At 42.2% G+C, this 12760-nt stretch overlaps 1 protein-coding gene across 3 annotated transcripts in view; it reads right to left on the reverse strand.

Annotated features, from left to right (window-relative positions):
• GPC3 (glypican 3) overlaps positions 1-12760 on the reverse strand; it is a 459758-nt gene that overhangs the window by 436517 nt on the left and 10481 nt on the right. The window contains exon 1 of one of the 3 annotated variants that reach the window (XM_044937481.2): positions 5690-5744. The exons of the other annotated variants lie outside the window; for them this stretch is intronic. Coding sequence (XP_044793416.1) covers positions 5690-5729 — 40 coding nt within the window. The 5' untranslated portion in view covers positions 5730-5744. Of the gene's footprint in view, positions 1-5689; positions 5745-12760 lie in introns of those variants that run through there. 3 annotated transcript variants of the gene reach the window in all.

The raw sequence follows: 12760 nt of genomic DNA on the forward strand, positions 1-12760 counted from the left end.
AGACTGGTCCAGGAAATGGACTCCCAAACTAACAGGAAACCTCTAGATCACTCAGGACATCTCATTCACCTTTTCCCCCTATAGCCAACTGTCACTGGTTATAACTAAGTCGTCTCCAACTCTTGCGACCCCATGGACAGTAGCCCGCCAGGCTCCTCTGTCCATGGGATTTTCCAGGCAAGAATACTGGAGTGGGTTGCCATTTCCTTCTCCAGGGGATCTTCCTGACCCAGGAATTGAATCCGGGTCTCCTGCATTGCAGCCAGGTTCTTTCCCAACTGAGCTACAAGGGAAGCCCGCTCCTACTGATTCTGCTTTTTAAAATATCCCTCATCATTCCCCTTCTTTCCATCTCTGCCTCATCACCTCACCTCTTTTCACTTGGAAAACTATTACAGCCCCCAAACTGGCCTTCCTGCCTCTACACGCTCTTCCATCTAAGCCCTAAAGAGATGTTGCTAACATATACATCTACATCCTTCTCCTTCTTAAAACAGAGCAAGTGCACAGGGCTGTGAAAGGGGTGGCACACTCAGGCATTGCCGAGCAAACTGGTAAGGCTAGAGGCAAAAGTGAGCTGGTGGAAAGTGGCTGGGGCCAGATGAGGAGGAGTGATATGAGCCCTGCCACAAGATGATTCCTAGTTATCTTTGGCTACTTTTTGTTTTGTTGTCTTTTTAAATACTTTTTCCAGCTTTACTGAGGTATCACTGACTCTGAGTTATCTTTGGATTGGATTCTCACAGGAAAGAGTGTTCGTGGAAGCAGAGATGTCCTCCATCCTCCACAAGCTGTCTACCCTTTGAATTCCCACAGCACTCCACATCCTTTATACAGACACTTCTCACATTGTGTAACTTGCATCATGGTTATATTTGCATGCCTTATCTTTGCTAGATTTAAGTTCCTTAACTGACTCATCTTTGTATCTCAAGGGGCTCACTGAGGTTTGGGCTTCATGCCTCCCCTTTGACTTGGAACCAATGCCAGAACGTCAAGAGAGTTCAATTTTAAAGGAACTAGGTCAGACCAATTGATGCTACTAGAGCAACTTGTGGAGAAGGCAATGGCACCCCACTCCAGTACTCTTGCCTGGAAAATCCCAGGGATGGAGGAGCCTGGTAGGCTGAAGTCCATGGGGTCACTAAGAGTCGGACACGACTGAGCGACTTCACTTTCACTTTTCACTTTCATGCATTGGAGAAGGACATGGCAACCCACTCCAGTGTTCTTGCCTGGAGAATCCCAGGGACGGGGCAGCCTGGTGGGCTGCCGTCTACAGGGCCGCACAGAATCGGACACAACTGAAGCGACTTAGCAGCAGCAGAGCAACTTGTAGAACAGTATTCCAGGGAAAATGAAGAGTGCTCAGGCCCCAAAATGGAGATCTCTCTCCTCCTCTTTTCCCCTCTTCTCTTCCCTCCACCCTCCTCCCACCCACCTATATTACTTCAACAGGGGAAAACCCTAATAAAAACAAAATAGGGGTGGAGGATATACCAATTGGGATAAAGAATCTTCAGAAATCTGCCAGAAGAACTAAACCAAGGCAATTTTCCTGTCTCCCCAAGTCACTCTTTCACTAATTGCTATTCTACTCAGATAAGTAGCAGAGATCCCATATTTTAGGAGATGTATAATTTTTATTTTTCAGATACAATCTTCAAATATGTAGACCTGAAGCATAGCTGAGAATTTCAACAACCTAGGCCCAATCTAAGTGCTAGGCCATTCCCCCTGTGTATGAAATCACACTGGGGCAGGGGGGAAGAAAGAACCCTCTGTATCAAGACTAAAGTGTTATTATCTGCTCTGGACAACTCAACCAAAACCGTTTCAAATCTGGGCCTCACTAGATGACTGCATAGATAATTTCCGGTCTGAGAGTCTAAGTTTCCAACTATAGGTTAATCGATAATCACTGAGCCCATTCTAGATTACGAATTGTTGTTTAGTCACTCAGTCGTGTCCAACTCTTTGCAACTCCATGGACTGTATCCCGCCAGGCTCCTCTGTCCATGAAATTCTCCAGGCGAGAATACTGGAGTGGGTTGCCATTCCCTTCTCCGGGGGATCCTCCCGACCCAGGGATTGAACCTGTGTCTCCTGAAGCTCCTGCATTGCAGGCAGATTCTTTACCACTGAGCCACCAGGGAAGACCAGGACTCAGTATACCTAACCCTAAAAAAGCAACCTTTTGCTTCACAGATGTCTCTGGTTTGTAAAATCCCTGTACCTGATGTTTCTGCAAACCACAAAAACTAGACTGAAAACACACCAACCACCCTGACCCTACAGATCCCCTGAAAAGGATCTGAAAGGTTTTTCAAGTGGTTAATAAGCAATGGTTGCCTTCTTATGGCTAAAGTGTTTAGAAAAAGATATATTTTTATGAGAAAAATCCAACCCAACAAGGCCAAGAGTTAAGACACCAAGTCCATGCTGAATAATAATATGGTAGCCTACTCTGTTTCAGAACTCTTCTTCTGATCCAGCATGACTAGGTAAGTCATTTCACTCCCATTTAGAAAGTGGGTTAACAGCAGTTGCCACCCACATCCCCTTCAGGAAACACACTGAAATGTTACAACCAAATTTAAGCTTCCCTAGAACAAGCTACCCTTAGAGTAGAAAGCTCTGGTAAATTGGTATGATTCAAGAGGCCCTGAAAGTTCTCTTCTATAGTAGATTGACTGGTACCCCTAAAGAGATGATGCCTACCTCCTAACCCCTAGAACCAGTGAATGTGATCTTATTTGGAAAAAGGGGTCTTGAAGATGTGATTAAATTAAAGATCTTGAGATGAGGTCATCCTGGATTAGCTAGGTGGGCCCTAAATCCAATGACATGTCCTTATGAACAACACACACACAGAGGAGATACAGGAAGAACAGAAGGCCATGTGAAGACGGAGGCAGGGACTGGACTGATGCTGCCAAAAGCCAAGGAAGGCTTGGAGCCAACAGAAGCTGTAAGAGGCCAGGGAGGATTCTCTTACAGCCTATGGAGGGAATTCAGCTGATACTTTGATTTTGTACTTCTGGCCTCCAGAACTATGAGCTAATAAACTCACTTGTTATAAGCCACAAAATTTGAGGTAATTTATTATGACAGCCCAAGGAAACTAGTACACCCTCCTCTCTACCACCTATAAGTATCTACCTATGTGTGTGTGGCCAGTTGCTCAGTCATGTCTGACTTTTTGCAACCCCCTGAATCATAGCCCACCAGGCTCCTCTGTCCATGGGATTTCCCAGGCAAGAATACTGGAGTTGGTTGCCATTTCCTTCTCTAGCGGATCTTCCCGACCCAGGGATCAAACCTGCATCTCCTGCATTGCAGGTGGTTTCTTTACCCACTGAGCCACCTGGGAAGTCCCCAAGTATCTGCCTAGTAATGTCTCAATGTTTCATCATGAATGAGTTACTACTTTGATTAAACAGTTTCATCAGGTGTTGTCTTAAAGTGCAACATTTCTTGAGTAATTAATTCTCTTACTCCAAACCTAAAGAGTTTATGTGGGAGCTTCCTTCAGCACAGGAAAGAGCGGGTGGGAGTTAACCCAGAACACCTGGACAGTCAAAGTGAAAGTTTTAAAAAGATCAAAAGGGACAAAAAAACAAATCTTATCTATGTTCAGCCTTGAGAAAGTCCTACTGACAAAGCCCAAATGTCACTTTAACAGCATTAGTCCCAAGCCATAAAACAGACGTCTTGCAGAAGCAAAAAATAATAATATTGCCTTAGTCCTTGGCTTATATTACAGAAAAGTTGTTAGAAGGGTGCTCAGACTAATCCAAATGCCTCATTCTCAGTGCTCAAATGTGTTCGTTATCTTTTTAAAGTATTTATTTATTTGGCTGTACCAGGTCTTCGTTATACCACTCAGCATCCTCAATCTTCATTGCAGCGTGTGGGCTCTTTAGTTGGTGAGTGTGGGATGTAGCTACCTGACCAGGGATTGAACCTGGGCGCCCTGTATGGGGAGTGCAGAGTCTTAGCCACTGGACCTCAAGGAAAATTCCTGTTTGTTTTCTTAAGTCTGATAAATTAGATGTATTTCATATACATGAAAAAAGAGTTTTAAGCTATTAGCAACCGAACAACCACAAAGAGAGCTGGCATATCCCATTGTCTTTCTTCACATTATAGGTGCCCTAGTCTTCCAGCACTTCTGGAGATGCTGTTTAACCAGCCCCCAAGCAAATCTTTCCGATGCCCAATTGCCCTTACTGTTAAGATGCTTCTCCCAGCTCTAATGGCTAACCTAAATTTCAGTTTCAAGCCATTGCACCTTGTAATTACTTTCTCAGCCACTGTAAATAATCTGTGCCCTCTATTTTATCTTTCCCCTTTCCCTATGATAGGAACCTGTGGAAAAGGGAGCCGGTTGCCTTGTTAGTACAACAGACACATTGCACCTGAGCAAAATGCAGCCAAAAGAAAATCAAACCCTCACTCTTGATCCCTTAGTGAGAAGCAACGTTATTGATCTTTTCCTTTTTCCTATCCTTCAGCTGATCTGAGCGTCTACACTGACATGCTCTAGTGCTGTGGCATTTATGCCATCTTGGGGAATAGCTGTGTAAATGCTCCAGTAATTTTATACATCTTCAGCATACTGTTGTGTTAGAACTTTAGTATCTGAAGGACTGGGAAGGACACATTTTCCTCCTCCCCCTCCTCCTCCCCCGACTCTCATGTAATATGAATCAAAATCTTCACTAATTGGCCCTCCTCTTGTGTGTTACTGAAGTCTAGACTTGGTGGCAACCCCTTCTGTGGAAGAGATTTAATGAAGGTGAAAGTGCATGGGAGAGGAGTTGGCAAGCAAATCAGCTATAAGAAACTTGGAGACATGAGTTTGGGGTAAGCTGAGATTGGAAACTAAAGAATATTGTTTCAAACACACACATACACGTTGGTGAATTCACTTTGCCCTGAACTAAATGTTTCCAAAAACTGAGGAAATTTTAAGTTATTACTGCAACACATAAAAGATGGTTCCGTGATGCTCAGTAGTGACTTTTTTCCTCCTTGCTTTCTTCGGGAGCTACTAAAAACAAAAATAAATTACCCAAACAGGTGATTTGGGGATTGGCCTTCTCATCCCAGGATTTCACTGAAAAACTCAAAAATTGCTAATAGTAACTTCATTCTCCTGTCTGGCTAAGGATGATTCAGATACAGAGCTCTCTAGAGCCCAGTGTGGGCTCCAAGAGGCAGTGCCAGGAGGGCTCCAGATCAAGCTGAACGAACTAAGACTGGATCTAGGACCTCCCTGTGAGCTGCTAGTCTTATATGACCTGCCTTCAGAAATCCACCAGCTCTTGAGACCACAATAATTTGATTCGGGAATATCTGCCCCATTTAATTTTTACTTTCTTAAAAGAAAGAACTGAAATAAAGTAGAAACAATATGGGAACTATGGGGCCAGTTGTCCCCAAACCATGCTGACCCTGCATGTATATCTAAAGAGTATAGGTGTTCAAAGTAGCTGATGCTACAGACAACTAGGGCAGTGATGGAAACCATTTGATACAATCACTGAGGCAGATCAACCCAGAGATGATAACCGTCACTGAACAGGAAAATCAAATGCCCATGACCCCTGTCTGCTGAGCTACATTTGGGATGCAGCATTCCCACAGATTCAAGCCTTTGCTCTTCCCACGCCCTCCTCCTTACCCTCAACAGATACAGAGACCCCTCCAAGCCTGGTCCTCATCTGTCTCCATGTCTGCCTCCCCCATCAAGAACAGAGAGTAGAGTTGTTGTTGTTGTTTTACTTCAAACCCCTAGTATCTAACATATACTGGATTCTCAAAACTGGTTTCAAAAATAATCCCCAGAAATGCTGAGCCCATCACAAGAGTAGTGATTAGGAACATGGCTCTGAAACCAGCCTAAGTAGATTTAATTCATTTTGTGGTTATTCAAACTTGGACAAGTTACTAAACCTCTGTAAGCCTCCGTTTCCTTATCTGTAAAATGGGAGAAATCATACCCACCTGGTAGTTCTATTGTAAAGATTAAATGGGATGTTGCCCATAAAGGGCTTAGCACAGCGCCTGGCTCAATAAATGTTAATGATTATTAGCACCGCCCCCAGCACAGGTGCTCAATAAAAACTTGTTGAATTGAAGTCACACCAGTGGGAATGAATAGCAGATGTGAAGGCAGCCTGAGCTTTTTTTTTTAAGGTTTTTCCTCACCTCACTATGCACTAGATGACCTGTGAGAATTTTTCTTTTTCTTTCATTTTTTTTTTTCCTTTCTTTTCTTTTTTTCGAGAAATGGGATAGAATAGGGGATAGTTAGGCTCCAGTTTTGCTGATCTTCAGTTTTTCATTCAGGGCAGAAAACCAAGTCTGGCAAAGTCAGGCAGATGATTTTCTGAAGAATATGACAAGGCTATTATAAATGCTAAATTAAAGTTGTGTAATGAGCATGAATCTGAATATATTTAAATTTCCTCTAGATCCAGTTATTCCAGCATCATCCTTATATATTTTTTAAGTGTGCTTTTTGCAAATGTGAGGAGATCAAAGCCCTAATAGATAGCAGAATTTCTTCAGGGGTGGGGGTTGGGTTGTGGGTGGGGAGGGGATACACAATTGTCATGAAAATTAACCCCTGAAAATGCACAGGATTTTATTACCCAACGGATGCCGGAGGAGATTACTAGATTTTTAAGGTCTTTGCTATCAAGAGAGCAACCTGCATGCCTGAAATAATTAAGAAGAAGAAACTCAATTATCTAGTAAACTGAAATTTCAAACCACCCTGCTTACCTAAATGAGAAAAGCTGCTTAGACTAAAGCGTCATTACTTCTATTTAGACAAGCCTTAGCAAAGATATACAAGGAGCTAAAGAATGGGACCCCACATTCTTCCCTAAGCCACAACAATGCCTGTTTATGTAAATAGGATTTTCAATAACGGAACGGAATCTGAAAAAAAAATGTTTTCATTATTGTCTCTGAAAAAATGCAAATGCGGAAGATGAAAGTCAAGGGGCTTTCACTATGATGGGCACTGAATCCCCTAAAATATTTATCCTATGCGAGTCTGAGCCTGGATTCCAAGTGGATCTAAGAAACAAGCCATGACTCTTTTCTCCTTAAAAAGGTCTGAGTACAATATGAAGAATCACAAAGGGTTCTCTGACTCTGTGGCAAGTTGAGTGTGTATTTATTCAAAAACTCCATTTCGAAAAGGAAGAAAAGTAGTAGTAGAGATCTATTTACCTTTATCTGGCAGCCCCTTCCAAAATTGGGGCCAAAATATAAATACCCTTGCCTCCATCATCATCACCACCTGACAATCAAACACTCCTGCTGCATGACCATAACAACTTCCAGGCACAAACTAAAAGCTCATTAAAGACTATATGAAGGCTATTTATAGAAGAACTAAACAAAGAAGGAAAGGACTACTAGCAAAATTAATTAGACTGTTCATGCTTTTGACAACTATTAACTATTTGTTTGAACTCAAGTGTCCAGCTCCTTTACTGACAGGTATTGATGACTATAGCGATGCCATATATCCAGAGTTTTTAACTGACCTTGTGGTTTTTTTGGTTCAAGAACTCTGGTTTTGACCTATACTCTGTATATCAGCCTTCCTGTTGCTGTTTAGGCAGCTGATAAGAGGCAGAAATCCTTCTTGCTCATTAGGCCATTAGCTGCTGTTAAGCAAAGGGCTCAGGGAGGGGGGTGTTCAGTGGCCCAAAGGAATGTGTCAAACTCCACATATAAAGCCAGCCCCGATTTGGGGTTAAGAATTTAACCTTAAAAGGTTGACAAGTCATAAATTTGCCTGAGGTTCATATATATGTGTGACTTTCACAGTTTATATTTCCTCGCCAGGACTCAAAGTCAAAACATGCCCCTGATTAATGAATGGTACTAATTGTTATTCCGGACTTGAGAGCATTAGTCTTTATCCAAAATATTTTCTTAAAAAACATACAATCTCATGCTTAAAACTCTTCTGGCTTAGGGGAGTTTGGATAACTGGTCAGGAAAAAAAAAATAGGAAGAGGAGCCTAATGTTATCTGTTACTTGGTGCTACCATTTTGGTAGTCAAGATTGACTGAAAAGCTTCCATTTCACTGTGTCCATCAAGCAAAGTGCAAAGGAATGTCTTCCAAATCTAAACATGTGAGATAAAGCAACCATCTGTGAGTCCACACAAAAACTGAGCTGGGGCCCAGGGTAGTGAGGAGGTTGGGGGGAGGGCTAAAGTATCTTTAAGCACATTTTGTCTAACTTATCTTGTTAAATATTTATACATAACTGCATAACCTAACAACCTTGGCCAGGCTTGGAAGAGATAATAGATATAGGACAAACCCAAGATCCCCAAAGTGTAAACACACAGAAAAAAAATACCACAGAATACTCCAATTGGAATACACTCTGTAACCTGCAGTCAAATTTGAAACTAGGCCACTAAAATCCTACAAATGAAACAATGTCCTGAAATGTGATCCCTTCGTCACGGAAAAGCAGACTACAGTTTGGTTAGCCTACAAGGTAGGTAGCAGTTCTACCCCATGTTAGCAGTGTTTCAAAGGGGCTCCCTTAACCCAAGAAAAAGGAAAGGCATTCCGTGTAAGAAAAGAGATTTTGAAGAACAGAGATGCAATTTGCATTCATTGAGAATTATGACAAAGTAAGAGTGAATGTAAACTATATTGCAACGATCAGAGGTATTCAAGTCAGATATATTTAGCCTTGTTCTATCTGTACAAGAAGCCTCTTAACTACTCAGAGTTCTTAGAAAGTGGAGTGTAAATTCATCAGTGCACATTTTAGACCTCTTCATTTCCAAACTAAGGAAGTGAATTTCACAATATCCCAAGAGAAGTAACCAGGTGCCCCAACCCAATATGTGGGCAGAAATGCAAAGCCTGTTTTCTCTCCAGAATCGCTGAGGGCAAGTGGATGTGGAGGAGGCAGAGGAAGACAGGGGGAAAGAGGGGAAAAAGGGAACTCAGAAGCAATAGGAAAAGGAAACGCCACTTTAAAAATAGTGAGGGAAATACAAAGCATTCCACTCATCTTTTTAAGAAAACAAGAAACACAAAACCATTCAATAAATATAGCAAACCATAAAACACCTTCTGTTCTAAACTATCACCACTTGAAAGAGTGTGCGGGTGGGAAAGAGGAAGGCGAAAAAGGAAGACAAAAGCACACAGAACACTCACTCTTCCCCTTACTGTGGGTGTCAGAGGAACTTGGGCTGCTTATCACTCCTCTATGGAATGCTCCGGAGCTTTGGGGAATTTGTTAGTTGGTAAAACATCATGCGGCCACCAAGACCTCTCTTGAAAATAAAACTGAATATTGTTGAGGGGTGGGGGAAGACTCTGAATAACTGAATAAATGTTGATTCCAACATCACCTTCAGGCATTGTGAATGAGGCAACCTCACTCTCTCAAAGAACATAAAGGCAATCTGACAGCTTGTGAAGGCCAAAAGAACCTTCAGGCGACGTTATTAAATTGACCCACAGCACTGAAGTTTCAAAGGCAAGAAATGACTTGGGTTTTAGAAATTAACACTTGTATAAAACCTTCAGAATTCCGTGGGGGAAAATAAACCTTATTTCAGAAATAGACTTTGAAGTTTGAAAACAAAGCAGAAAATCTGTTTCTGAAAACAGAAGGGACTATTTGAAACACTGAGCACAGTTCTCCTGTGGCTCTTTGAAACTCCTCACAGGCTCCACTCTGACTTCTGGAGATGGCCAGAGAAGACACACCACAGAATGCAGCAAAAGAGAACGTGGGGACCATTACTTCCCTAGAACATGCGCATGCTCAGTAGCGTCTGACTCTGCAACCCCGTGGATTGCAGCCCACAAGGCTCCTCTGTCCTGGGATTTCCCAGGCAAGAGTACTGGAGTGGGTTGCTATTTCCTCCTCCAGGGCATTTTCCTGACCCAGCGATGGAACCTGTGTCTCCTGCATTGGCAGGCGGATTCTTTACCACCGCGCCACCTGGGGAGCTCTAGATTCTCCAGGCAAGAAGACTGGTGTGGGTTGCCATTCCCTTCTCCAGAGGATCTTCCCGACCCAGGGGTCAAACGAGGGTCTCCTGAATTGCAAACAGATTCTTATGAACTACAGGGAAGTTCCTAGTTCCCTAGAGTAAGAGCAAAATGATCACAAGAGATACTGCCTCTGGCCACGTTAAATTAAGCCAAGGCCTAGACAATAGGGGAGCAAAGACTATTTTCCAAACCAGTTGTAGTTATTAGCAAATGAGCAAAGATCCTGTAGGCTCTCTCTAGCCTACCCCTTCTCACTTTCTTACACCCCTACATCCTCTCCCTCTTGCCCCACACTCCAAATCTCTCTCTCCTTCCCCCTCCTCCCACCCTCCTTTCCACCCACACCCCACGCATCCACATCAGTGAATAAACAGCTGAAGCGGAGCACAAACTTGAGAAGTCAAAAGAACAATGATCTATTATATGCAAGACCCTCTCTTAAGTGCTCCAAGGTTCTTACCCTCAAGGAGTTTATATATGCATACAAGTAACCTGGGGGGGAATCCTGTTTAAAAAGAAATACGGATTCAGTAGATCTGGGGTGGCAGCTGAGATTCTGCTTTTTTCTTTCTGTTTTGAAACCCAGATTCTACATTTTCTTACAAGCTCCCAGATGCTGCTGATGCTGCTGGTCCAAGGGCCACACTTTAATGAGCAAGGATCTAATAAGAAACAAGTATATAAATAATTTACAAGAGCAAAGAAGAACCAAAGCCATAGAAGTTCATTGATCACAGGGTTCAAAGGGACAATCACATCTAGTCTTGGTTAATCATAAAGTGATTCATGAAGAACATGACATTTCACTGACACCTTGAAAAATGGGTAAGACGGCCACAGGCACCAAAGAGAGGAAGATAGTCAGGTGGTCTATAAGTAAAGGCTTGAAGGCAGACAACTACAGGATCCTCTCAGTAATGAGTTAGCAGCCTGTTATGCTTAAATAGAGGGCACACATGTCAACAGAATAAGAGTGAGAGGCAAGATGGAGGCAGACTTGCAGGACTCAGACATCTGATATGGATGTGAGATGTATAAAAAGAGAAGTCAAAGATGATTTCAAGGTTTCAAGTTGGGTACCATGCAGAGATGCTATCACCAGAAATAAGAATGTTGGAGAGAGGCAGGTTTGTGCAGATAGAAAAAGAAAATGATGGACTAATTTTTTACTGTGTTGAAAGTGAAGCACTGGCAGGACTTCTGGATGGAGATATCCAACAGGCAACTGGGAAATACTGAACTGGACAGCAAGGAAGAGGTCAGGTTGGAAAAAGACGGGGGAGTCATTCAAGCAGTGAAGATAATGAAGTCATGGGAATGGTTGTGGGAATGAACAAAGAGAACAGAAAGGGCAAAGGACAAACCCAACTGGAACACTTGTGTCTAATGAAGGGTGGGAGGAAGAGCATAAACAAGCAAAGAGAATCTGTTTTACAATTAGGAGGGGAAGCCAGAGTGTACAGTATCACAAAAGTCAAAGGAGGGTGGGAATTTAGAACAAAAACTTTATATCCATCCAGACCATATTCTTCCCCTCATAATACAGTGTGAATACTGGAAAGAACATGAGCTATGGAGTGAGACTAATCTGGATGTAAATCCTGGCTCCACTACTTAAACAACCTTGGGGAAAGGAAATTTCCGGGCCTCAGTTTCTTCGACTGTAAAATGGAGATGACATCACCTACCTTTTAACTTTGCTGTGTAGATTACATGAGAAATTAAACATAAAACAAGTGACATCCAGTAGGCAGTCAGTGAATTGTAGTCTCCATGCTCTTCTCTTGTGCCCTTTCAAACTAGGCCATCAAACAAAGTAGACTCAAAAAATCTACTGAAGAACAAGGAGTTTCAAGCTTATGTTGAATGAAAATGGCAACCTCAGCAACAGAGAAATTCAAGAAACCATTTTGCCAGAGAAACAGAAAAGTATACAACCCTTTGCCCACCACCAACCAAAAAAATTCCCATCTCCATAGACACTTGGGGGGAGGTTCAGGAGGGAAGGGAAATACGTATGTTTGTGGCTGATTCATGTTGTTATATGGCAGAAGCCAACACAATATTGTGAAGCAATTATCCTCCAATTAAAAATAAAGAAAAAAGGAAAAGACCAGCCCAATTACATAAGTATTCCTAGTATTTGCCTGGAACCACATGTTTCAAAGACTCGTCAGCAGGGCCCAGTCTAAAATGGAATAGAGACCAGAGCTCCAAAGCTACACAGTTAGAGCTTTCTTTCTCTCCAAAGCAGGAGAGCTAGAGGGACCTCCATGTGGGAACCAAGCAGATCCGTGGAACTCAGAACCTGCTGACACTTTACGAATGGCTGAATTGTTTGCACATAAGATATATAAAAACAAGGCTTTACCAATGTAAATGTAAGGTGTGACTGTGAAAGACCACCCACCGCTAAGAGTTAACAACAACTTTCAAACAGTTTAAATGACATACATAATTATTAATTATTGCTATCAAAAATAATAGAAGTCTGATCGGTTGCTTCTAATGTATTTTTCTACATAGAAGTCTGTGTGTGTGTATGTTGGAGGACATTATCTTTTTTGCAAAAGTCTTGCACTATGACAACATATACTCATACTTTTAATCAAGAGAGTTCTTAAAGTCTTTGGCTGTTTTTTTTTTTTTTCCCTGAAAAATCACCAGATGTTGGCAAAACACACTTTAA

Source organism: Bubalus bubalis, chromosome X, assembly GCF_019923935.1.
Source record: "Bubalus bubalis isolate 160015118507 breed Murrah chromosome X, NDDB_SH_1, whole genome shotgun sequence".
Classification (NCBI taxonomy): domain Eukaryota; kingdom Metazoa; phylum Chordata; class Mammalia; order Artiodactyla; family Bovidae; genus Bubalus; species Bubalus bubalis.